The sequence below is a fragment of the Heptranchias perlo genome, unplaced genomic scaffold (assembly GCF_035084215.1).
Source record: "Heptranchias perlo isolate sHepPer1 unplaced genomic scaffold, sHepPer1.hap1 HAP1_SCAFFOLD_1035, whole genome shotgun sequence".
Taxonomy (NCBI): domain Eukaryota; kingdom Metazoa; phylum Chordata; class Chondrichthyes; order Hexanchiformes; family Hexanchidae; genus Heptranchias; species Heptranchias perlo.
Window position 1 is genome coordinate 2,501 of NW_027138255.1, and position 26,723 is coordinate 29,223.

Below are 26,723 nucleotides of genomic sequence, written 5' to 3' on the forward strand. Positions count from 1 at the left end.
CTCCCTCTACATTACCCTGACAGTGTGTCCCCCACTTTATACCCAGTGTCAGCACCGAGCGCTCCCAGGGGGCAGGTACAGCACGGGTTAGATACAGTGTAGAACTCCCTCTACATTACCCTGACAGTGTGTCCCCCACTTTATACCCAGTGTCAGCATCGAGCGCTCCCAGGGGGCAGGTACAGCACGGGTTAGATACAGTGTAGAGCTCCCTCTACATTACCCTGACAGTGTGTCCCCCACTTTATACCCAGTGTCAGCATCGAGCGCTCCCAGGGGGCAGGTACAGCACGGGTTAGATACAGTGTAGAGCTCCCTCTACATTACCCTGACAGCGTGTCCCCCACTTTATACCCAGTGTCAGCATCGAGCGCTCCCAGGGGGCAGGTACAGCACGGGTTAGATACAGTGTAGAACTCCCTCTACATTACCCTGACAGTGTGTCCCCCACTTTATACCCAGTGTCAGCATCGAGCGCTCCCAGGGGGCAGGTACAGCACGGGTTAGATACAGTGTAGAGCTCCCTCTACATTACCCCCACAGTGTGTCCCCCACTTTATACCCAGTGTCGGCATCGAGCGCTCCCAGGGGGCAGGGACAGCACGGGTTAGATACAGTGTCGAGCTCCCTCTACATTACCCTGACAGTGTGTCCCCCACTTTATACCCAGTGTCAGCATCGAGCGCTCCCAGGGGGCAGGGACAGCACGGGTAAGATACAGTGTAGAGCTCCCTCTACATTACCCTGAACATGTCACCCCCCCCCTCTCTCTGCCCTCGGGGTTCCTGGGTCAATCTCCGGGCCCCTCTCGCCCACCCCTCGGGCTCACGGATTGGCTCAGACGATGACGATGATGAAACCTGGCCCCCTCCTGGTCTGCACTCGGTCTCGACGCGGCTCGGTCCAGTTAATAACCCGGCCCCCTGGGCACTGACTCTGTGTCGAGGGTCTGCACCCTTGCGGGGGGCGGGAGGACACGGCCTCACAAGTCGGGCACTCTCGGTTAACGGGCGCTCACGCACACGCCAATGAGCGCTGCACACAGGACTGTACGTGTGCTGAACAGGTTACTGTCAGTGACGCAACGGAGAGGCTCATGAGACAACCGGGGGGGGGTGGTTTCTGGAGGGAACATGGCTGACAAGAGGCAGCACATCGTTACTACAGAGTCTTTCTCCACCTCAGGACGTCCCAAAAGCCCTTCACAACCAATGAAGTAGGTTTTGAATTTTTGAGGTGTGCTCACTGTTGTAATGTGGGAAACGCAGCAGCCAATTTGCGCACAGCAAGATCTCACGAACAGCAATGTGATAAATGACCCAGATCATCTGTTTTTTTTTAGTGATGTTGGTCGAGGGATAAATATCGGGGCCCAGGACCCCCGGGGAGAACTCCCCCCTGCTCTTCTTCCAATAGTGGCCATGGGATCTTTTACACCCACCTGAGAGGGGCAGACGGGGCCTCGGTTTAACGTCTCGTCCCGAAAGACGGGAGCGATTTCGATTGGATCACACCAGGTTACTGCTGTCTCTCTCTCTCTCGCTCTTTCGAGTTTGAAGGTCGAGGGTTTGAGCCCCCGCTCCAGAGATTCGAGCCCATTATCCAGCCCAACTTTCCCTGTGCCAGAACAGAGGGAGCGCCGCACTGTCGGAGGGTCGGTACTGAGGGAGCGCCGCACTGTCGGAGGGTCGGTACTGAGAGAGCGCCGCACTGTCGGAGGGTCGGTACTGAGGGAGCGCCGCACTGTCGGAGGGTCGGTACTGAGGGAGCGCCGCACTGTCGGAGGGTCGGTACTGAGGGAGCGCCGCACCGTCGGAGGGTCGGTACTGAGGGAGGGCCGCACCGTCGGAGGGTCGGTACTGAGGGAGCGCCGCACTGTCGGAGGGTCGGTACTGAGGGAGCGCCGCACTGTCGGAGGGTCGGATCTGAGGGAGCGCCGCACTGTCGGAGGGTCGGTACTGAGGGAGCGCCGCACCGTCGGAGGGTCGGTACTGAGGGAGCGCCGCACCGTCGGAGGGTCAGTACTGAGGGAGGGCCGCACTGTCGGAGGGTCGGTACTGAGGGAGCGCCGCACTGTCGGAGGGTCAGTACTGAGGGAGCGCCGCACTGTCGGAGGGTCGGTACTGAGGGAGCGCCGCACTGTCGGAGGGTCGGTACTGAGGGAGCGCCGCACTGTCGGAGGGTCGGTACTGAGGGAGGGCCGCACCGTCGGAGGGTCAGTACTGAGGGAGGGCCGCACTGTCGGAGGGTCGGTACTGAGGGAGCGCCGCACTGTCGGAGGGTCGGTACTGAGGGAGCGCCGCACTGTCGGAGGGTCAGTACTGAGGGAGCGCCGCACTGTCGGAGGGTCGGTACTGAGGGAGCGCCGCACTGTCGGAGGGTCGGTACTGAGGGAGCGCCGCACTGTCGGAGGGTCGGTACTGAGGGAGCGCCGCACTGTCGGAGGGTCAGTACTGAGGGAGCGCCGCACTGTCGGAGGGTCGGCACTGAGGGAGCGCCGCACTGTCGGAGGGTCGGTACTGAGGGAGCGCCGCACTGTCAGAGGTGCCGTCTTTCGGGACGAGACGTTAAATTGAGGCCCCGTCTGCCCCGCTCAGGTGGATGTAAAAGATCCCACGGCCACTATTGGAAGAAGAGCAGGGGGGAGTTCTCCCCGGGGTCCTGGGCCCCGATATTTATCCTTCAACCAACACCATCGAAACAGATGGTCTGTTTTGTGGGATCTTGCTGTGCGAAAATTGTTCCTGCGTTTCCCACATTACAACAGTGAGCACACTTCAAAAAGTCCTTCATTGGATGTGAAGCTTTGGGACGTCCTGAGGTGGTGAAAGGGGCTGGGTCGAAATTCAAGTCTGTCTTTATTTATGACCCAGTGACCCTCGCCCACAGGGACCGAGAGGCTCCCGTCTCCCTCGCACCCAGTGACCCTCACCCACAGGGACCGAGAGGCTCCCGTCTCCCTCGCACCCAGTGACCCTCACCCACAGGGACCGAGAGGCTCCCGTCTCCCCCGCACCCAGTGACCCTCACCCACAGGGACAGAGAGGCTCCCGTCTCCCCCGCACCCAGTGACCCTCACCCACAGGGACCGAGAGGCTCCCGTCTCCCCCGCACCCAGTGACCCTCACCCACAGGGACCGAGAGGCTCCCGTCTCCCCCGCACCCAGTGACCCTCACCCACAGGGACCGAGAGGCTCCCGTCTCCCCCGCACCCAGTGACCCTCACCCACAGGGACCGAGAGGCTCCCGTCTCCCCCGCACCCAGTGACCCTCACCCACAGGGACAGAGAGGCTCCCGTCTCCCCCCGCACCCAGTGACCCTCACCCACAGGGACCGAGAGGCTCCTGTCTCCCTCGCACCCAGTGACCCTCACCCACAGGGACCGAGAGGCTCCCGTCTCCCCCGCACCCAGTGACCCTCACCCACAGGGACCGAGAGGCTCCCGTCTCCCCCGCACCCAGTGACCCTCACCCACAGGGACCGAGAGGCTCCCGTCTCCCCCGCACCCAGTGACCCTCACCCACAGGGACCGAGAGGCTCCCGTCTGCCCCGCACCCAGTGACCCTCACCCACAGGGACCGAGAGGCTCCCGTCTCCCCCCGCACCCAGTGACCCTCACCCACAGGGACCGAGAGGCTCCCGTCTCCCCCGCACCCAGTGACCCTCACCCACAGGGACCGAGAGGCTCCCGTCTCCCCCCGCACCCAGTGACCCTCACCCACAGGGACCGAGAGGCTCCCGTCTCCCCCGCACCCAGTGACCCTCACCCACAGGGACCGAGAGGCTCCCGTCTCCCCCGCACCCAATGACCCTCACCCACAGGGACCGAGAGGCTCCCGTCTGCCCCGCACCCAGTGACCCTCACCCACAGGGACCGAGAGGCTCCCGTCTCCCCCCGCACCCAGTGACCCTCACCCACAGGGACCGAGAGGCTCCCGTCTCCCCCGCACCCAGTGACCCTCACCCACAGGGACCGAGAGGCTCCCGTCTCCCTCGCACCCAGTGACCATCACCCACAGGGACCGAGAGGCTCCCGTCTCCCCCGCACCCAGTGACCCTCACCCACAGGGACCGAGAGGCTCCCGTCTCCCCCGCACCCAGTGACCCTCACCCACAGGGACCGAGAGGCTCCCGTCTCCCTCGCACCCAGTGACCCTCACCCACAGGGACCGAGAGGCTCCCGTCTCCCCCGCACCCAGTGACCCTCACCCACAGGGACCGAGAGGCTCCCGTCTCCCCCGCACCCAGTGACCATCACCCACAGGGACCGAGAGGCTCCCGTCTCCCCCGCACCCAGTGACCCTCACCCACAGGGACAGAGAGGCTCCCGTCTCCCCCGCACCCAGTGACCCTCACCCACAGGGACCGAGAGGCTCCCCGTCTCCCTCGCACCCAGTGACCCTCACCCACAGGGACAGAGAGGCTCCCGTCTCCCTCGCACCCAGTGACCCTCACCCACAGGGACCGAGAGGCTCCTGTCTCCCTCGCACCCAGTGACCCTCACCCACAGGGACCGAGAGGCTCCCGTCTCCCCCGCACCCAGTGACCCTCACCCACAGGGACCGAGAGGCTCCCGTCTCCCCCCGCACCCAGTGACCCTCACCCACAGGGACCGAGAGGCTCCCGTCTCCCCCCGCACCCAGTGACCCTCACCCACAGGGACCGAGATGCTCCCGTCTCCCCCGCACCCAGTGACCCTCACCCACAGGGACCGAGAGGCTCCCGTCTCCCCCCGCACCCAGTGACCCTCACCCACAGGGACCGAGAGGCTCCCGTCTCCCCCCGCACCCAGTGACCCTCACCCACAGGGACCGAGAGGCTCCCGTCTCCCCCGCACCCAGTGACCCTCACCCACAGGGACCGAGAGGCTCCCGTCTCCCTCGCACCCAGTGACCCTCACCCACAGGGACCGAGAGGCTCCCGTCTCCCTCGCACCCAGTGACCCTCACCCACAGGGACCGAGAGGCTTCCGTCTCCCCCCGCACCCAGTGACCCTCACCCACAGGGACCGAGAGGCTCCCGTCTCCCCCGCACCCAGTGACCCTCACCCACAGGGACCGAGAGGCTCCTGTCTCCCTCGCACCCAGTGACCCTCACCCACAGGGACCGAGAGGCTCCCGTCTCCCCCGCACCCAGTGACCCTCACCCACAGGGACAGAGAGGCTCCCGTCTCCCCCCGCACCCAGTGACCCTCACCCACAGGGACAGAGAGGCTCCCGTCTCCCCCCGCACCCAGTGACCCTCACCCACAGGGACCGAGAGGCTCCCGTCTCCCCCGCACCCAGTGACCCTCACCCACAGGGACCGAGAGGCTCCCGTCTCCCCCGCACCCAATGACCCTCACCCACAGGGACAGAGAGGCTCCCGTCTCCCTCGCACCCAGTGACCCTCACCCACAGGGACCGAGAGGCTCCCGTCTCCCTCGCACCCAGTGACCCTCACCCACAGGGACCGAGAGGCTCCCGTCTCCCCCGCACCCAGTGACCCTCACCCACAGGGACCGAGAGGCTCCCGTCTCCCCCGCACCCAGTGACCCTCACCCACAGGGACCGAGAGGCTCCCGTCTCCCCCGCACCCAGTGACCCTCACCCACAGGGACCGAGAGGCTCCCGTCTCCCCCCGCACCCAGTGACCCTCACCCACAGGGACCGAGAGGCTCCCGTCTCCCCCGCACCCAGTGACCCTCACCCACAGGGACCGAGAGGCTCCCGTCTCCCCCGCACCCAATGACCCTCACCCACAGGGACCGAGAGGCTCCCGTCTGCCCCGCACCCAGTGACCCTCACCCACAGGGACCGAGAGGCTCCCGTCTCCCCCGCACCCAGTGACCCTCACCCACAGGGACCGAGAGGCTCCCGTCTCCCCCGCACCCAGTGACCCTCACCCACAGGGACAGAGAGGCTTCCGTCTCCCCCCGCACCCAGTGACCCTCACCCACAGGGACCGAGAGGCTCCCGTCTCCCTCAGTACACACTGACCCTCACCCACAGGGACCGAGAGGCTCCCGTCTCCCCCCGCACCCAGTGACCCTCACCCACAGGGACCGAGAGGCTCCCGTCTCCCCCGCACCCAGTGACCCTCACCCACAGGGACCGAGAGGCTCCCGTCTCCCCCGCACCCAGTGACCCTCACCCACAGGGACCGAGAGGCTTCCGTCTCCCCCCGCACCCAGTGACCCTCACCCACAGGGACCGAGAGGCTTCCGTCTCCCCCGCACCCAGTGACCCTCACCCACAGGGACCGAGAGGCTCCCGTCTCCCCCGCACCCAGTGACCCTCACCCACAGGGACCGAGAGGCTCCCGTCTCCCTCGCACCCAGTGACCCTCACCCACAGGGACCGAGAGGCTCCCGTCTCCCCCGCACCCAGTGACCCTCACCCACAGGGACCGAGAGGCTCCCGTCTCCCCCGCACCCAGTGACCCTCACCCACAGGGACCGAGAGGCTCCCGTCTCCCCCGCACCCAGTGACCCTCACCCACAGGGACCGAGAGGCTCCCGTCTCCCCCCGCACCCAGTGACCCTCACCCACAGGGACAGAGAGGCTCCCGTCTCCCCCGCACCCAGTGACCCTCACCCACAGGGACCGAGAGGCTCCCGTCTCCCCCGCACCCAGTGACCCTCACCCACAGGGACCGAGAGGCTCCCGTCTCCCCCGCACCCAGTGACCCTCACCCACAGGGACCGAGAGGCTCCCGTCTCCCCTGCACCCAGTGACCCTCACCCACAGGGACCGAGAGGCTCCCGTCTCCCCCGCACCCAGTGACCCTCACCCACAGGGACCGAGAGGCTCCCGTCTCCCTCGCACCCAGTGACCCTCACCCACAGGGACCGAGAGGCTCCCGTCTCCCTCGCACCCAGTGACCCTCACCCACAGGGACCGAGAGGCTCCCGTCTCCCTCGCACCCAGTGACCCTCACCCACAGGGACCGAGAGGCTCCCGTCTCCCTCGCACCCAGTGACCCTCACCCACAGGGACCGAGAGGCTCCCGTCTCCCCCGCACCCAGTGACCCTCACCCACAGGGACCGAGAGGCTCCTGTCTCCCCCGCACCCAGTGACCCTCACCCACAGGGACCGAGAGGCTCCTGTCTCCCCCGCACCCAGTGACCCTCACCCACAGGGACCGAGAGGCTCCTGTCTCCCTCGCACCCAGTGACCCTCACCCACAGGGACCGAGAGGCTCCCGTCTCCCTCGCACCCAGTGACCCTCACCCACAGGGACCGAGAGGCTCCCGTCTCCCCCGCACCCAGTGACCCTCACCCACAGGGACCGAGAGGCTCCCGTCTCCCTCGCACCCAGTGACCATCACCCACAGGGACCGAGAGGCTCCTGTCTCCCCCGCACCCAGTGACCCTCACCCACAGGGACCGAGAGGCTCCCGTCTCCCTCGCACCCAGTGACCCTCACCCACAGGGACCGAGAGGCTCCCGTCTCCCCCCGCACCCAGTGACCCTCACCCACAGGGACCGAGAGGCTCCCGTCTCCCTCGCACCCAGTGACCCTCACCCACAGGGACCGAGAGGCTCCCGTCTCCCCCCGCACCCAGTGACCCTCACCCACAGGGACCGAGAGGCTTCCGTCTCCCCCGCACCCAGTGACCCTCACCCACAGGGACCGAGAGGCTCCCGTCTCCCCCGCACCCAGTGACCCTCACCCACAGGGATTGAGGGCCTCTCTCTCTCTCTCTCCCTCCCTCTCTCTCTCTCTCTCTGTGCCAGGATGAGACAACGAACACTTACTTGGGAGCCAGCAGAGGGAGCCCACTGACCTCTGCAGCATCGGGCGCCCCTCCATACAAAGGCCTGGGAGCAGCGTAGGAGGTGGACCTGCCCACCGAGAGTCCGGGCGGGTGAGGGGCCTCAGGGGATCCCATCGAGCGGAGCCTGGGGCCGTGGGAGTAGCGGGCGGGGGGGCCCACGGCCCCGGAGGGAGCCGAGAGGGCGACGGAGGTCCGCGGGGCCGGGTTCCTGTTGCCGGGCGAGCGTCTGGGCTCCTCAGACGAGCTGCCGGTCCTCGGGTGGTGATGGTGGTGGTGACGGTGATGGTGCTGCTCCTCGTCCGGGCACAGCAGCCGCTCCCTCTCCTGCGCCGTCTGCCGCGAGGGCTCGAAGGAGCCGGGGGTCGGGTAACGGTGGAGCTCGGCCTCGCGCTGCTGGGCGATCTTGGCCGACATGAAGGGAGAGTGGTATCCCAGGGGCTCGGCCGCCGAGCCCTGGCCTGGGGACTCGGCCTCGGGGCTCCCCGAGGGAGTGGCCAGGCTGTCGTAGGAGAGGCTCCCGTCGCGGGTCTGGTTGGCCAGGCTCTTGTAGGAGGTGGAGGTGGTGGCCTCAGAGCGGACCGACGGCAGCTGGCCCATCTCCAGACCCACCCCGTGGGCCGACTTCAGGCTGGAGGAGCGCGAGCCGTTGGAGACGGGGTCGAACAGAAAGCTCTTGTAGATGGTGGGCGAGCGGCAGTCGTCAGACTCCAGGTTGGGCTCGGACTTGTAACTCTGACTCCGGCTGCTCTCCTCGGCGGGCGGGGTCTCCTTCACCACCTCGTCTCTGGAGATCTGGGCGCACAGAAACAAGAGCATTACAGCCAGCTTTATCGCTCAGCGCAGGTTCAAAGCTTGCTCTCCCACCACCCCCGCCCAAACCAGGAACGCTTCTGTCTCAAGGCAATAGTTCAATAATCGGGGACAAAATTAATCAGCACTTGGAAAATCGGGGGCTAATGAATGAAAGACAGCACCGATTTGTTGAAGGAAAATCGGGTTTGACTGACTTGATTTGAGTTCTTTGATGAAGTGACGGAGAGGGTCGATGAGGGCAGTGCGGTTGATGTAATGTATCTGGACTTTCAAAAAGGCGTTCGATAAAGTCCCACATTATAGACTTGGTTGCAGGATTAAAACCCGTGGGATTAAAGGGACAGTGGCAGTGTGGATAGAAAATTGTCCAAGGGACAGAAAGCAGAGAGTAGTGGTGAACGGTTGTTTTTCAGACTGGAGGGAAGTATACAGTGGGGTTCCCCAGGGGTCAGTATTAGGACCACTGCTCTTTTCGATATTTATTAACGACCTGGACTTGGGTATAATTTCAAACTCTGCAGATGACACGAAACTCGGGAAGGTAGTAAACAATGTGGACTTCAGAGGGACGTAGACAGACTGGGGAAATGGGCAGACACATAGAATCATAGAAAGGTTACAGCACAGAAGGAGGCCATTAGGCCCATCGAGTCCGTGCCGGCTCTGTGCAAGAGCAATCCAGCCAGTCCCACTCCCCCGCCCTATCCCCGTAGCCCCTGCAAATTTCTTCCTTTCAAGTACTTATCCAGTTCCCCTTTCGAAGGCCATGATTGAATCTGCCTCCACCTCCCCCTCGGGCAGTGCGTTCCAGATCCCGACCACTCGCTGGGTAATAAAGTTTATCCTCATGTCCCCTTTGGTTCTTTCACCAATCACCTTAAATCTACGTCCTCTGGTTCTTGACCCTTCCGCCAATGGGAACAGTTTCTCTCCATCTACTCTGTCTAGACCCTTCATGATTTTGAACCCCTCGATCGAATCTCCTCGCGACCGTCTCTGTCCCAAGGAGAACAACCCCAGCTTCTCCAGTCTATCCACGTAACGAAAGTCCCTCATCCCTGGAATCATTCTAGGAAATCTCCTCTGCACCCTCTCGAAGGCCCTCACTTTCCTAAAGTGCGGTGCCCAGAACTGGACACAATATTCCAGTTGTGGCCAAACCAGTGTTTTATATAAAGGTCCATCATGACTTCCTTGCTTTTGTACTCTCTGCCTCTATTCATAAAGCCCAGGATCCCGTATGCTTTTTTAACCGCTTTCTCAACCTGCCCTGCCACCTTCAACGATTTGTGCACCTATACCCCCAGATCTCTCCGTTAAAAAAGCATATGGGATCCTGGGCTTTATTAATAGAGGCACAGAGTACAAAAGCAAGGGAGTTATGCTAAACCTTTATAAAACACTGGGTTAGACCTCAGCTGGAGTATTGTGTCCCAATTCTGGGCCCCGCACTCTTTAGGAAGGATGTTCAGGGCCTTGGAGAGGGTGCGGAGGAGATTTCCCAGAATGGGACCAGGGATGAGGGACCTCAGTTATGTGGGAGAGACTGGAGAAACTGGGAATTGTTCTCAGAGCAGAGAAGGTTAAGGGGAGATTTAATCGAGGGGTTCACAATCAGGAGGGGTTTTGAGAGAGTAAATAAGGAGAGAGTGTTTTCCAGTGGCAGACGGTCGGGAACCAGAGGACGCAGATTTAAGATAATCGGGGAAAGAACCAGAGGGGGAGATGAGGAGAATGTTTTTTTACGCAGCGAGTTGTGATGATCTGGAATTCGCTGCCTGAAAGGACGGTGGGAACAGATTCAATAATAACTTTCAAAAGGGGGAATCGGAGAGATACTCGAAGGGGGAAAATTTACAGGGCGACGGGGGGAAAGATTGGGACTGATTGGAGAGCTCTCTCACAGAGCTGGCACAGGGCACGATGGGCAGAATGGCCTGTATTCTCCGCTGCCAAATCCACGCAATGTCACAGAGCCCGAGGATCAGGGCGCTGGGAACTGACCTTCTCGCTGGCAGAGTGCGTCAGAGCCGTGTGGTTACGCCCAGGGCTGCCGTAGGCCGGCCGGTACTTGTACATGGTGGGAGTCGGGGGGTTGTCCAGGCGGTGGAGGAGGTTACTTTCTGCACGGGCGAGAGAAGACAGACTCTGGTCAACAGCACGTCAAGGATCCTGAATTCCCCCCAACCCCGCTGCACTCCCCAACCCAACCGCCCGCTCGCGGGGACCAGCCCCGGACCTGCTCCCAGACCTCTGCCTGTCAGGACAGGTGAGGCACCTCTGGCCGTCGATGGTGTCGGCCGTGACTGAGTGGGGAAGCACTCCCTCCCCTCGGAGTCAAAAGGTCGTAGGTTCCAGTCCCTGCTCCAGAGACTCGAGGCCCAGAATCCAGGCCGACACTTCCCGGTGGCGGTACCGAGGGAGCGCCGCACTGTCGGAGGGTCGGTACTGAGGGAGAGCCGCACTGTCGGAGGGTCGGTACCGAGGGAGCGCCGCACTGTCGGAGGGTCGGTACCGAGGGAGCGCCGCACTGTCGGAGGGTCGGTACCGAGGGAGCGCCGCACTGTCGGAGGGACGGTACCGAGGGAGCGCCGCACTGTCGGAGGGACAGTACCGAGGGAGCGCCGCACTGTCGGGGGGGTCGGTCCCGAGGGAGCGCCGCACTGTCGGGGGGGTCGGTCCCGAGGGAGCGCCGCACTGTCGGAGGGTCGGTCCCGAGGGAGAGCCGCACTGTCGGAGGGTCGGAACCGAGGGAGCGCCGCACTGTCGGAGGGTCGGAACCGAGGGAGCGCCGCACTGTCGGAGGGTCGGCACCGAGGGAGCGCCGCACTGTCGGAGGGTCGGCACCGAGGGAGCGCCGCACTGTCGGAGGGTCGGCACCGAGGGAGCGCCGCACTGTCGGAGGGTCGGAACCGAGGGAGCGCCGCACTGTCGGAGGGTCAGTACTGAGGGAGCGCCGCACTGTCGGAGGGTCGGTACTGAGGGAGCACCGCACTGTCGGAGGGTCGGTACCGAGGGAGCGCCGCACTGTCGGAGGGTCGGAACCGAGGGAGCGCCGCACTGTCGGAGGGTCAGTACTGAGGGAGCGCCGCACTGTCGGAGGGTCAGCACTGAGGGAGCGCTGCACTGTCGGAGGGTCGGTACTGAGGGAGCGCCGCACTGTCGGAGGGTCGGTACTGAGGGAGCGCCGCACTGTCGGAGGGTCAGTACTGAGGGAGAGCCGCACTGTCGGAGGGTCGGTACTGAGGGAGCGCCGCACTGTCGGAGGGTCGGAACCGAGGGAGCGCCGCACTGTCGGAGGGTCGGAACCGAGGGAGCGCCGCACTGTCGGAGGGTCGGAACCGAGGGAGCGCCGCACTGTCGGAGGGTCGGAACCGAGGGAGCGCCGCACTGTCGGAGGGTCGGTCCCGAGGGAGAGCCGCACTGTCGGAGGGTCGGAACCGAGGGAGCGCCGCACTGTCGGAGGGTCGGAACCGAGGGAGCGCCGCACTGTGGGAGGGTCGGAACCGAGGGAGCGCCGCACTGTGGGAGGGTCGGAACCGAGGGAGCGCCGCACTGTCGGAGGGTCGGAACCGAGGGAGCGCCGCACTGTCGGAGGGTCGGAACCGAGGGAGCGCCGCACTGTCGCAGGGGCAGTACTGTGGGAGCGCTCGATGCTGACACTGGGTATAAAGTGGGGGACACACTGTGGGGGTAATGTAGAGGGAGCTCGACACTGTATCTAACCCGTCCTGTACCTGCCCCCTGGGAGCGCTCGATGCTGACACTGGGTATAAAGTGGGGGACACACTGTCAGGGTAATGTAGAGGGAGCTCTACACTGTATCTAACCCGTGCTGTACCTGCCCCCTGGGAGCGCTCGATGCCGACACTGGGTATAAAGTGGGGGACACACTGTCAGGGTAATGTAGAGGGAGCTCTACACTGTATCTAACCCGTGCTGTACCTGCCCCCTGGGAGCGCTCGATGCCGACACTGGGTATAAAGTGGGGGACACACTGTCAGGGTAATGTAGAGGGAGCTCTACACTGTATCTAACCCGTGCTGTACCTGCCCCCTGGGAGCGCTCGATGCTGACACTGATTACAGAGACACCCTGTCTTGACGTACACGAGAGTTTCTCCCTGTGCCCTTCATGCCTCCGTCTCTCTCCCCACCCCCTGATGGATTGCACAGTGCCCTCTCACCCTCATTTGTTGCCAGTGTGAGCTGTGCCCTGAGCCCTGAGTATCTGTTGAGATCTGGTTTCGGTGGTGGAGGAGGATCTGCATCTGCTGACTGGCTCTCCATCACCTCCAGGCTTCCTTTCGACTGCAGGAGGAAAGAGAGTTTCAGGGTTATTTTATACAAAGCCGAGATATTAAATCCGCACTCAGCACAACCCGTTTAATACAGCAGGGCCGTCGTCACAGAGAACAGGGCACAAAGCCTGGACTATAACCTCCCCTACATCTCTCTCTGTCCCCTATACCTGCCCTATATCTCACACTCTGTCCCCTATACCTGCCCTATATCTCACTCTCTGTCCCCTATACCTGCCCTATATCTCACACACTGTCCCCTATACCTGCCCTATATCTCACACTCTGTCCCCTATACCTGCCCTATATCTCACTCTCTGTCCCCTATACCTGCCCTATATCTCACTCTCTGTCCCCTATACCTGCCCTATATCTCACTCTCTGTCCCCTATACCTGCCCTATATCTTACACTCTGTCCCCTATACCTGCCCTATATCTCACTCTCTGTCCCCTATACCTGCCCTATATCTCACTCTCTGTCCCCTATACCTGCCCTATATCTCACTCTCTGTCCCCTATACCTGCCCTATATCTTACACTCTGTCCCCTATACCTGCCCTATATCTCACTCTCTGTCCCCTATACCTGCCCTATATCTCACTCTCTGTCCCCTATACCTGCCCTATATCTCACACTCTGTCCCCTAGACCTGCCCTATATCTCACACTCTGTCCCCTATACCTGCCCTATATCTCACTCTCTGTCCCCTATACCTGCCCTATATCTCACTCTCTGTCCCCTATACCTGCCCTATATCACACACTCTGTCCCCTATACCTGCCCTATATCTCACTCTCTGTCCCCTATACCTGCCCTATATCTCACTCTCTGTCCCCTATACCTGCCCTATATCTCACACTCTGTCCCCTATACCTGCCCTATATCTCACTCTCTGTCCCCTATACCTGCCCTATATCTCACACTCTCTCCCCTATACCTGCCCTATATCTCACACTCTGTCCCCTATACCTGCCCTATATCTCACACTCTGTCCCCTATACCTGCCCTATATCTCACTCTCTGTCCCCTATACCTGCCCTATATCTTACACTCTGTCCCCTATACCTGCCCTATATCTTACACTCTGTCCCCTATACCTGCCCTATATCTCACTCTCTGTCCCCTATACCTGCCCTATATCTCACTCTCTGTCCCCTATACCTGCCCTATATCTCACTCTCTGTCCCCTATACCTGCCCTATATCTCACTCTCTGTCCCCTATACCTGCCCTATATCACACACTCTGTCCCCTATACCTGCCCTATATCTCACTCTCTGTCCCCTATACCTGCCCTATATCTCACACTCTGTCCCCTCGACCTGCCCTATATCTCACACTCTGTCCCCTATACCTGCCCTATATCTCACTCTCTGTCCCCTATCCCTGCCCTATATCTCACTCTCTGTCCCCTATACCTGCCCTATATCACACACTCTGTCCCCTATACCTGCCCTATATCTCACTCTCTGTCCCCTATACCTGCCCTATATCTCACTCTCTGTCCCCTATACCTGCCCTATATCACACACTCTGTCCCCTATACCTGCCCTATATCTCACTCTCTGTCCCCTATACCTGCCCTATATCTCACACTCTGTCCCCTATACCTGCCCTGTATCTCACACTCTGTCCCCTATACCTGCCCTATATCTCACACTCTGTCCCCTATACCTGCCCTATATCTCACTCTCTGTCCCCTATACCTGCCCTATATCTCACACTCTGTCCCCTATACCTGCCCTATATCTCACTCTCTGTCCCCTATACCTGCCCTATATCTCACACTCTCTCCCCTATACCTGCCCTATATCTCACACTCTGTCCCCTATACCTGCCCTATATCTCACACTCTGTCCCCTATACCTGCCCTATATCTCACACTCTGTCCCCTATACCTGCCCTATATCTCACTCTCTGTCCCCTATACCTGCCCTATATCTCTCTCTCTGTCCCCTATACCTGCCCTATATCTCACACTCTGTCCCCTATACCTGCCCTATATCTCTCTCTCTGTCCCCTATACCTGCCCTATATCTCACTCTCTGTCCCCTATACCTGCCCTATATCACACTCTGTCCCCTATACCTGCCCTATATCTCACACTCTGTCCCCTATACCTGCCCTATATCTCACTCTCTGTCCCCTATACCTGCCCTATATCTCACACTCTGTCCCCTATACCTGCCCTATATCTCACTCTCTGTCCCCTATACCTGCCCTATATCTCACACTCTGTCCCCTATACCTGCCCTATATCTCACTCTCTGTCCCCTATACCTGCCCTATATCTCACTCTCTGTCCCCTATACCTGCCCTATATCTCACACTCTGTCCCCTATACCTGCCCTATATCTCACTCTCTGTCCCCTATACCTGCCCTATATCTCACACTCTGTCCCCTATACCTGCCCTATATCTCACACTCTGTCCCCTATACCTGCCCTATATCTCACTCTCTGTCCCCTATACCTGCCCAAGATCTCACTCCCTGTCCCCTATACCTGCCCTATATCTCACACTGTGTCCCCTATACCTGCCCGATATCTCTCTCTGTCCCCTATACCTGCCCTATATCTCACTCTCTATCCCCTATACCTGCCCTATATCTCACACTCTGTCCCCTGTACCTGCCCTATATCTCACACTCTGTCCCCTATACCTGCCCTATATCTCACTCTCTGTCCCCTATACCTGCCCTATATCTCACTCTCTGTCCCCTATACCTGCCCTATATCTCACTCTCTGTCCCCTATACCTGCCCTATATCTCACACTCTGTCCCCTATACCTGCCCTATATCTCACTCTCTGTCCCCTATACCTGCCCTATATCTCACTCTCTGTCCCCTATACCTGCGCTATATCTCTCTCTCTGTCCCCTATACCTGCCCTATATCTCACTCTCTGCCCCCTATACCTGTCCTATATCTCACACTCTGTCCCCTATACCTGCCCTATATCTCACTCCCTGTCCCCTATACCTGCCCTATATCTCACTCTCTATCCCCTATACCTGCCCTATATCTCACTCTCTGTCCCCTATACCTGCCCTATATCTCACTCTCTGTCCCCTATACCTGCCCTATATCTCACACTCTGTCCCCTATACCTGCCCTACATCTCACACTCTGTCCCCTATACCTGCCCTATATCTCACTCTCTGTCCCCTATACCTGCCCTATATCTCACACTCTGTCCCCTATACCTGCCCTATATCTCACTCTCTGTCCCCTATACCTGCCCTATATCTCACACTCTGTCCCCTATACCTACCCTATATCTCACACTCTGTCCCCTATACCTGCCCTATATCTCACTCTCTGTCCCCTATACCTGCCCTATATCTCACACTCTGTCCCCTATACCTGCCCTATATCTCACTCTCTGTCCCCTATACCTGCCCTATATCTCACACTCTGTCCCCTATACCTGCCCTATATCTCACTCTCTGTCCCCTATACCTGCCCTATATCTCACACTCTGTCCCCTATACCTGCCCTATATCTCACTCTCTGTCCCCTATACCTGCCCTATATCTCACTCTCTGTCCCCTATACCTGCCCTATATCTCACTCTCTGTCCCCTATACCTGCCCTATATCTCACTCTCTGTCCCCTATACCTGCCCTATATCTCACTCTCTGTCCCCTATACCTGCGCTATATCTCTCTCTCTGTCCCCTATACCTGCCCTATATCTCACACTCTGTCCCCTATACCTGCCCTATATCTCACTCCCTGTCCCCTATACCTGCCCTATATCTCACTCTCTATCCCCTATACCTGCCCTATATCTCACTCTCTGTCCCCTATACCTGCCCTATATCTCACTCTCTGTCCCCTATACCTGCCCTATATCTCACACTCTGTCCCCTTTACCTGCCCTATATCTCACACTCTGTCCCCTATACCTGCCCTATATCTCACACTCTGTCCCCTATACCTGCCCTATATCTCACACTCTGTCCCCTATACCTGCCCTATATCTCTCTCTCTGTCCCCTATACCTGCCCTATATCTCACACTCTGTCCCCTATACCTGCCCTATATCTCACTCTCTATCCCCTATACCTGCCCTATATCTCACACTCTGTCCCCTATACCTGCCCTATATCTCACACTCTGTCCCCTATACCTGCCCTATATCTCACACTCTGTCCCCTATACCTGCCCTATATCTCACTCTCTGTCCCCTATACCTGCCCTATATCTCACTCTCTGTCCCCTATACCTGCCCTATATCTCACACTCTGTCCCCTATACCTGCCCTATATCTCACTCTCTGTCCCCTATACCTGCCCTATATCTCACACTCTGTCCCCTATACCTACCCTATATCTCACACTCTGTCCCCTATACCTGCCCTATATCTCACACTCTGTCCCCTATACCTGCCCTATATCTCACACTCTGTCCCCTATACCTGCCCTATATCTCAGTCTCTGTCCCCTATACTTGCCCTATATCTCACACTCTGTCCCCTATACCTGCCCTATATCTCACACTCTGTCCCCTATACCTGCCCTATATCTCACACTCTGTCCCCTATACCTGCCCTATATCTCACTCTCTGTCCCCTATACCTGCCCTATATCTCACTCTCTGTCCCCTATACCTGCCCTATATCTCTCTCTCTGTCCCCTATACCTGCCCTATATCTCACACTCTGTCCCCTATACCTGCCCTATATCTCACTCTCTGTCCCCTATACCTGCCCTATATCTCACTCTCTATCCCCTATACCTGCCCTATATCTCTCTCTCTGTCCCCTATACCTGCCCTATATCTCACTCTCTGTCCCCTATCCCTGCCCTATATCTCACACTCTGTCCCCTATACCTGCCCTATATCTCACACTCTGTCCCCTATACCTGCCCTATATCTCACTCTCTATCCCCTATACCTGCCCTATATCTCACTCTCTGTCCCCTATCCCTGCCCTATATCACACACTCTGTCCCCTATACCTGCCCTATATCTCACACTCTGTCCCCTATACCTGCCCTATATCTCACTCTCTGTCCCCTATCCCTGCCCTATATCTCACACTCTGTCCCCTATACCTGCCCTATATCTCACACTCTGTCCCCTATACCTGCCCTATATCTCACACTCTGTCCCCTATACCTGCCCTATATCTCACTCTCTATCCCCTATACCTGCCCTATATCTCACACTCTGTCCCCTATACCTGCCCTATATCTCACACTCTGTCCCCTGTCCCTGCCCTATATCTCACTCTCTATCCCCTATACCTGCCCTATATCTCACACTCTGTCCCCTATACCTGCCCTATATCTCACACTCTGTCCCCTATACCTGCCCTATATCTCACTCTCTGTCCCCTATACCTGCCCTATATCTCACACTCTGTCCCCTATACCTGCCCTATATCTCACTCTCTGTCCCCTATACCTGCCCTATATCTCACTCTCTATCCCCTATACCTGCCCTATATCTCACACTCTGTCCCCTATACCTGCCCTATATCTCTCTCTCTATCCCCTCTACCTTCCCTATATCTCTCTCTCTGTCCCCTATACCTGCCCTACGTCTCTCTCTGTCCCCTATATACCTGCCCTACGTCTCTCTCTGTCCCCTATACCTGCCCTATATCTCACTCTCTGTCCCCTATACCTGCCCTATATCTCACACTCTGTCCCCTATACCTGCCCTATATCTCACTCTCTATCCCCTATACCTGCCCTATATCTCACTCTCTATCCCCTATACCTGCCCTATATCTCACTCTCTGTCCCCTATACCTGCCCTATGTCTCTCTCTGTCCCCTATACCTGCCCTATATCTCACTCTCTGTCCCCTATACCTGCCCTATATCTCACTCTCTGTCCCCTATACCTGCCCTATATCTCACTCTCTGTCCCCTATACCTGCCCTATATCTCACTCTCTGTCCCCCTATACCTGCCCTATATCTCACTCTCTGTCCCCTATACCTGCCCTATATCTGTCTGTCCCCTATACCTGCCCTATATCTCTCTCTGTCCCCTATACCTGCCCTATATCTCACACTCTGTCCCCTGTACCTGCCCTATATCTCACTCTCTGTCCCCTATACCTGCCCTATATCTCACACTCTGTCCCCTATACCTGCCCCTATATCTCACACTCTGTCCCCCTGTACCTGCCCCTATATCTCTCACTCTGTCCCCTATACCTGCCCTATATCTCACCACTCTGTCCCCTGTACCTGCCCTATATCTCACACTCTGTCCCCTGTACCTGCCCTATATCTCTCTCTCTGTCTCTTATACCTGCCCGATATCTCACTCTCTGTCCCCTATACCTGCCCTATATCTCACACTCTGTCCCCTGTACCTGCCCTATATCTCACACTCTGTCCCCTATACCTGCCCTATATCTCACTCTCTGTCCCCTATACCTGCCCTATATCTCACACTCTGTCCCCTATACCTGCCCTATATCTCACTCTCTGTCCCCTATACCTGCCCTATATCTCACACTCTGTCCCCTATACCTGCCCTATATCTCACTCTCTGTCCCCTATACCTGCCCTATATCTCACTCTCTGTCCCCTATACCTGCCCTATATCTCACTCTCTGTCCCCTATACCTGCCCTATATCTCACTCTCTGTCCCCTATACCTGCCCTATATCTCACACTCTGTCCCCTATACCTGCCCTCCGTCTCTCTCTGTCCCCTATACCTGCCCTACGTCTCTCTCTGTCCCCTATACCTGCCCTACGTCTCTCTCTGTCCTCCCCGCCCCTCCCGCCCCCAATACACCAGCTCGCCGGCCTCCTTACCCGTGACCTCTTGAGGTTTGTTTGAATCCCGTTTGTCCATGAGCTTCATGGTGACCTGCGAGTCGGAGAGCGATGACCGCAGGAAGGGCGTCTGGACCGGGACCAGATTCTCCCTCTGCTCTCGACTGACGTACCTGGTGGGGAGAGAACAGCAAATCTGCACCTCAGTGGCACTCAGCTTGGCTGGGGGTGGGGGGGTGGTTGGGAGAGGGCAATGCATGCTGGTCATCATTTTTCTCCAGCGAACAAGTCAAGCGAGCGGTTTTCGAAGCGACCTCACGTGGCGTCGGTCGATGACCGGATTAACGCCGGTGTCCAGAGCAGACGACGCGTACCTGGGTGCGAGGGGAGCCGCCTCACACACCCATTTCGAGGGTCATCCGAACCCCCCCCCCCCGCCCCTCTCCACGCCCCTAAACGTTAAGTTGAAACCGTTCCCTCAGTGCTGCCCGCCCTTGGGTTTCGAGCGCAGATTCACAGCAAGGTCGCGCTCGCTTTGGTTCAGTCCCCGAATACAGCAAGGGGGTACACTGCGCAATCCCCGGGAGGGGGAACGGAGGGAGCGAGAGGTGGACATACACATATCTTTCAGCATCTCCCGTCCCCGTCCCCAGGCACAGCAGGAGGGTTTACTGCAGGGATACTGTTGAATTTTTTTTTTATTCGTTCACGGGATGTGGGCGTCGCTGGGCGAGGCCGGCATTTATTGCCCATCCCTAATTGCCCCTTGAGAAGGTGGTGGTGAGCCGCCTTCTTGAACCGCTGCAGTCCCGTGTGGTGAAGGTTCTCCCACAGTGCTGTTAGGAAGGGAGTTCCAGGATTTTGACCCAGTGACGATGAAGGAACGGCCGATATAATTTCCAAGTCGGGATGGTGTGTGACTCGGAGGGGGAACGTGCAGGTGGTGTTGTCCCCATGTGCCTGCTGCCCTTGTCCTTCTAGGTGGTAGAGGTCGCGGGTTTGGGAGGTGCTGTCGAAGAAGCCTTGGCGAGTTGCTGCAGTGCATCCTGTGGATGGTCCACACTGCAGCCACGGTGCGCCGGTGGTGAAGGGAGTGAATGTTTAGGGTGGTGGATGGGGTGCCAATCAAGCGGGCTGCTTTGTCCTGGATGGTGTCGAGCTTCTCGAGTGTTGTTGGAGCTGCACTCATCCAGGCAAGTGGAGAGTATTCCATCACACTCCTGACTTGTGCCTTGTGGATGGTGGAAAGGCTTTGGGGAGGTCAGGAGGTGAGTCACTCACCGCAGAATACCCAGCCTCTGACCTGCTCTTGTAGCCACAGTATTTATGTGGCTGGTCCAGTTAAGTTTCTGGTCAATGGTGACCCCCCCAGGATGTTGATGGTGGGGGAATTGGGCGATGGTAATGCCGTTGAATGTCAAGGGGAGGTGGTTACAGCTGAAGGGGGAATTTCTAACCCGCTGCCCCCACCCATCAGAAAGGAACACTTTATCCCCTCTGTCTGGGGGCTGGACTTAACCCCCAGCTCCCCAGAGGGTGGGAGGTCAGTGTCTGACCCACTGACCCCCACCATCAGAGAGAAAGGAGCCCTTCAGCCCCTCTGGCAGGAGCTGGATGTGAAACCGCCATTCCAACACTGCCTCCAACGCTTGACGTGAAGTCACTCAATTTGACAGTGGACGGGGTTTATAGATGATCGGGTGAGCAATTAAAAAAGGGAAGGGCTCGCCATCAGTCTTATGGAGAGCCAGAGGGGGCAGGGGGCAGGAGAAAGAAAGGAACGGCCATTTCCATCCAGCGTCTTTCACCCTCTCCGCACCTCCCAATGTGCTTCGCAGCCAATGAAGTACTTTTTTTTTTCTGAAGTGCGCTCACTGTTGTATTGTAGGAAACGCGGCAGCCGATTAACGCACAGCAAGATCCCACAAACAGCAACGTGATAAATGACCCAGATCATCTGTTTTTTTTTAGTGATGTTGGTCGAGGGATAAATATCGGGGCCCAGGACCCCGGGGAGAACTCCCCCCTGCTCTTCTTCCAATAGTGGCCGTGGGATCTTTTACATCCACCCGAGAGGGGCAGACGGGGCCCTCGGTTTAACATCTCATCCCGAAAGACGGCACCTCCGACAGAGCGGCGCTCCCCTCAGTAATGACCCTCCGACAGCGCGGCCCTCCCTCGGTACCGACCCTCCGACAGCGCGGCGCTCCCTCGGTACCGACCCTCCGACAGCGCGGCGCTCCCTCAGCACTGCAGTGGAGTGCCAGCCGGGATTTTGTGCTCGAGTCCACGGACTGGGAGCAGGATCGAAGCAGCAGCCTTACCTGGGTGCCTGTGAACTGCAGAGTACGTAAGTGATATTGTTCCAACAGCCCTGCGTGAATGGATTCACCCCACCACGGAATTTGCCCGTAACCTGGAACGAAGGAGAGGCATTTAGGTCCCGGCCTCATCAGCGACACGGCGGGGGGGAAACAAACAGACGAACAGCACGCTGGTCTGTTGGATGATTGCCCCCCTCACTGTTGCCCACTGCGCGTCCCCCTGATCCCCCCCCCCTTCCCTTCCCGAAACCTCTCCGTTCCGCTGCGACAGCATGGTAAAAACCGCGGCACAGGGGAGGGAGAGAGAGAGAGAGAGAGAGAGAGAGGAGCGCCCTACGGCCCATCGCGCCCGTGCTGGTGAGAGCTCGAGGCTAGAGACCCGTTTCCCCGCCCCTTCTCGTTCCCTGTGCAGCCGACCCTCCGGTGAGAACACATTTCGACCTGGCTGCCCACTTCTTTCTCCCACTGAGAATCCTCAGTCTGTGTCCCCTTGTTACTGATTCACCAGCCGGTGCAAAGGACCTTCGCAATCCTTGAATCATTTAATCAGCTCCGGTCGGCTCCCCCCCCTTGACCACCTCTGCTGCAGTCAAACATCACCTCCAGGCCTTCCGCCATGGCGATAAACCGCTCGCTCCCGTCATCACTCCTGGGATTCTTTGCCTCCATTATGTTAAAGGCAGAATCCTAGAATGGTACAGCACAGGAGCAGGCCAATCGGCCCATCGTGCCCTGTGCCGGCTCGTTGAAAGAGCTCTCCAATCTTTCCCCCCCGTCGCCCTGTAAATTTTCCCCCTTCGAGTATCTCTCCGATTCCCCCTTTTGAAAGTTATTTTTGAATCTGTTCCCTCCGTCCTTTCAGGCAGTGAATTCCAGATCATCACAACTCGCTGCGTAAAAAAACATTCTCCTCATCTCCCCCTCTGGTTCTTTCCCCGATTATCTTCAATCTGTGTCCTCTGGTTCCCGACCCTCCTGCCCACTGGGAAACACTCTCTCCTTATTTACTCGATCAAAACCCCTCCTGATTTTGAACCCCTCGATTAAATCTCCCCTTAACCTTCTCTGCTCTGAGGAGAACAATTCCCAGTTTCTCCAGTCTCTCTCCACACAACTGAGGTCCCTCATCCCCTGGTCCCATTCTGGGAAATCTCCTCTTAACCTTCTCTGCTCTGAGGAGAACAATTCCCAGTTTCTCCAGTCTCTCTCCACACAACTGAGGTCCCTCATCCCCTGGTCCCATTCTGGGAAATCTCCCCTTAACCTTCTCTGCTCTGAGGAGAACAATTCCCAGTTTCTCCAGTCTCTCTCCACACAACTGAGGTCCCTCATCCCCTGGTCCCATTCTGGGAAATCTCCTCCGCACCCTCTCCAAGACCTGGACATCCTTTCTTAAAGTGTGCGGGGCCCAGAATTGGGACACAATGCTCCAGCTGAGGTCTAACCCAGTGTCCTATAAAGGTTTAGCAGTCATGTACAGGGGTAAGGGACGTACACAATGCAGCTAGCTTACCCTTCTGTCCAGACCTACTATCCCCCCCGATCGCAGCATTTAACGCTCTCCTGAAAGTCTCCAGTTTCTGCCCTCGCTCTCCTGCACAGGGCCCACCCCAGCCACCGAAGCAGGATACTTTCCCTCCTCTGCTCGGCACTTTACACCAATCTCCTAAGTCCCCGCTCAGGAGCCTCCGTTCAAGGCTGGCAAACCCTGGCCGGGGGCCGCCGCCCCCGACCGCTATCCAATCCCTCCTGCTCCGCCGCGACGCCCTCCACAGGCGAACAGCTCCACCGTCCGGACTCGCGCACGGAGGACTGGTGCGAGCGGGCACCGGGGGGGGGGGGGGTGGGGGGGCCCGCAGGACCTCGCCCGGCAACAGTCACCACCGCTCGCCCCCGACCTTGTGGAGGGTGGGCGCGATTGGGCGCTGCCGCGACGCCCCCCACAGGCGAATAGCTCCACCGTCCAGTCTCGCGCTCGGAGGAACGGCGCGACGAGGCACTGACGAAGAGCCCTTTCTCCGAGAGGTTTGCGCGCTCCTCCTCGTCGCCTGGCGCCGAGCGACGTTTTAAGGCGGCGACGGCGGCCGGGCCGGCCAGCGTTACCACTACCTGCTCGTTGGTCGTCCGTCCTCTGGCCACCAGCACGATGTGGAATCCGGTGAGGCCGGCCACGGGGATGAAAAACAAACCGGCCACGCACATGACCGCCATGCTGCGTCGATCGAGTCAAGGGCAAACAGCGAGAGAGAGAGAGACGCGGGGGGAACCCTCTCCCAAACCTGCCTCGGGAGAAGGTACGGGGGGGGGGGTCTTGTGCCCTGGGAACGCAGGCGGCAGACCGCCAGTGACCGGGAAATCCACTTTCAACACACGTTTCAGGTCACTCTGCACCACCTGCTCTCTGTGACACTCCGTCTCCCGTTCCCAGACCCCATTAAAAAGGAGGGGTGGGGTACTTTGTTTGAAGGCTTCATTCTTGAATAACCCCCATTAAACGCCACGGTGTCTCACCACCCTGGCTCGCAGTGACCGGAAAGACCACAGGTACGACCTCTGTACAGTCCGGTGTTGGCAGGTCTTAGCTGGGACAGTGACCGTGACACTAAGATAGGCGATCGGAGGCAGGGGGGAATCCGACTCCCGATCGCGGCTGGAAAATCCTGCGGGAGGCTCGCGAGCGTCCGGCAGCGCGCGGGGGGGTGCACATCTACGCACGTAGCCTCACGAGATCGCAGTGCGACGCTGGCGTCTTCGCGCCAGGAGGAAGAGAAAATGGAAGATTTGACCAGACGTCTCCCCGCAAACAACCCCCTTCCCCCGACTTCCCTCCTGCGCCACGGCCTCCTTGCTCCGAGGCGGACGGTAAATTGCCACGAGCGACAGCCAAACCCCGCCGGCCCAGACTCCCCCCGTCCCCGTCCCCGTCCCCGTCGAAAACACGGCAAAGGATACGACGTGACAGCGGTGTGCACCCTGGACAGCTCGTCCACGTGGTAGAGCACGTAGAGGAGGCCGAAGCCAAAGACTCCGATGACGTGGGTGGTGAGCGAGAGGAGGAAGAGGAAGAAGTAACGGTAGTTCCTCCGTCCAATGCAGTTGTTCACCCACGGGCAGTGATGGTCAAACTCCTGGGCAGGGACGGGGGGCGGAAGAGAAAGAGGCTAAATTAGTTCCAATCGCAGGTGACCGGGAGCGGCCGAGGGACTGTCTCGTTGCACCGATTAACCCCGATGACCAACTCCGCCGCGGCACGGCGGATCTGAAAACGCGGCTTCAAACCCCCATTAAACCGCGGTTTAACCAGCCCCCGTATCACTTCACCAACAGCGCGTCACTCAGAGGTGCGGTTTCTCTCGTTGCGTCAGCAAACAGCAACAGCTCCCATTTCTACAGAGCCTTTGACGCAGTAAAGCCGTCCCCCAAGGCGCCTCACAGGGGCGTAAAGCAGGTAAAATTTAACCCCATGACGAGATATTAGGGGCAGGCGACCAAAAGCTCGGTCACAGAGGGAGGTTTTAAGGAGCGTCTTAAAGGAGGAGAGAGGGGGCGGAGAGGTTCAGGGAGGGAATTCCAGAGCTTAGGGGCCAGGCAGCTGAAGGCACGGCCGCCAATGGTGGAGCGATGGGAATCGAGGGGGGGCCGGAATTGGAGGAGGGCAGAGATCTCGGAGGGGCTGGAGGAGGCGTTGGAGAAGCAAGGCAAAGATTCCGAGCCAGCAGTTTACGTCTCTGCGGCTCAGAGCGATCCCAGGTGTCTGCTAATGCTGATCAACAGGTGCCCCCCGCTCCGGGACAAAGGCACCGCGTGCAAGAGGTTTCTCGCTGGGAGGTGTGCGCCGGGTTACCTGCTCTGAGCTGGGAGGGGGGCAAACAAAATCAGTCAGTGTTTCGGATTCCGGTTGCAAGAGAGGAGGGAGCGAGGTGGGATGGTGGGCGGGGGGGGGATAGAGAGAGAGAGGGAAGAGAGAGACCGACCCGGGGTGGGGGAGAGAGAGGGGGAGGGAGAGAGAGGGGGGAGGGAGAGAGAGGGGGAGGGAGAGAGAGGGGGGGAGGGAGAGAGAGAAGGGGGGAGGAGAGAGGAGGGGGGAGGGAGAGAGAGGGGGGAGGGAGAGAGAGAAGGGGGGAGGGAGAGAGAGAGAGGGGGGAGGGAGAGAGAGAGAGGGGGGAGGGAGAGAGAGAGAGGGGGGGAGGGAGAGAGAGAGAGGGGGGGAGGAGAGAGAGAGAGGGGGGGAGGGAGAGAGGAGAGAGGGGGGGAGGAGAGAGAGAGAGGGGGGGAGGGAGAGAGAGAGAGGGGGGGAGGAGAGAGAGAGAGGGGGAGGAGAGAGAGAGGGGGAGGGAGAGAGAGGGGGAGGGAGAGAGAGAGAGGGGGAGAGAGAGAGGGAGGAGGAATGGGTACATGTGTCAGCGTGCATGCATGTGGGTGTATGTGTATGTACACACACGTATGCACGCCTGTGTATGTGTGCGTACATGTGCCTGTGTACAAGTAGGTGTACGAACGCGTCCATGCGTGTCACACGTACGTACCGGGTCGGCCGTGACGCCCTGCACGATCGAGACTCACGTGCGAAGGGGCAGCCCTCTGGACGAGGTGCCAGTCTGTAACCAGTACCCATGGAGCTCGTGTGTCCCCCCCCGCAGCGAGAGGCGGCCGGGGGGGGGGCGCGGAGAGAGGGCAGGGGAGGAGGGCGAACAACACAGGCAGGCGAGCCGACCCCCCACACCCCCTTACCTCCACGCAGTTGTCGCAGACGCTGCAGTGCGAGCACCGGGGCGGG

General features: G+C 59.3%; 1 protein-coding gene across 1 annotated transcript in view; it reads right to left on the reverse strand.

Moving 5' to 3' along the window:
* Positions 1 to 26,723, reverse strand: part of LOC137307528 (palmitoyltransferase ZDHHC5-like) — a 60,731-nt gene that overhangs the window by 2,185 nt on the left and 31,823 nt on the right. Inside the window, 9 exon segments of the mRNA XM_067976855.1 lie at positions 7,742 to 8,553; positions 10,579 to 10,697; positions 12,761 to 12,884; positions 19,662 to 19,694; positions 19,696 to 19,795; positions 21,947 to 22,038; positions 24,056 to 24,158; positions 24,902 to 25,074; positions 26,678 to 26,722. Of these exon segments, the coding sequence (XP_067832956.1) occupies positions 7,742 to 8,553; positions 10,579 to 10,697; positions 12,761 to 12,884; positions 19,662 to 19,694; positions 19,696 to 19,795; positions 21,947 to 22,038; positions 24,056 to 24,158; positions 24,902 to 25,074; positions 26,678 to 26,722 (1,601 nt within the window).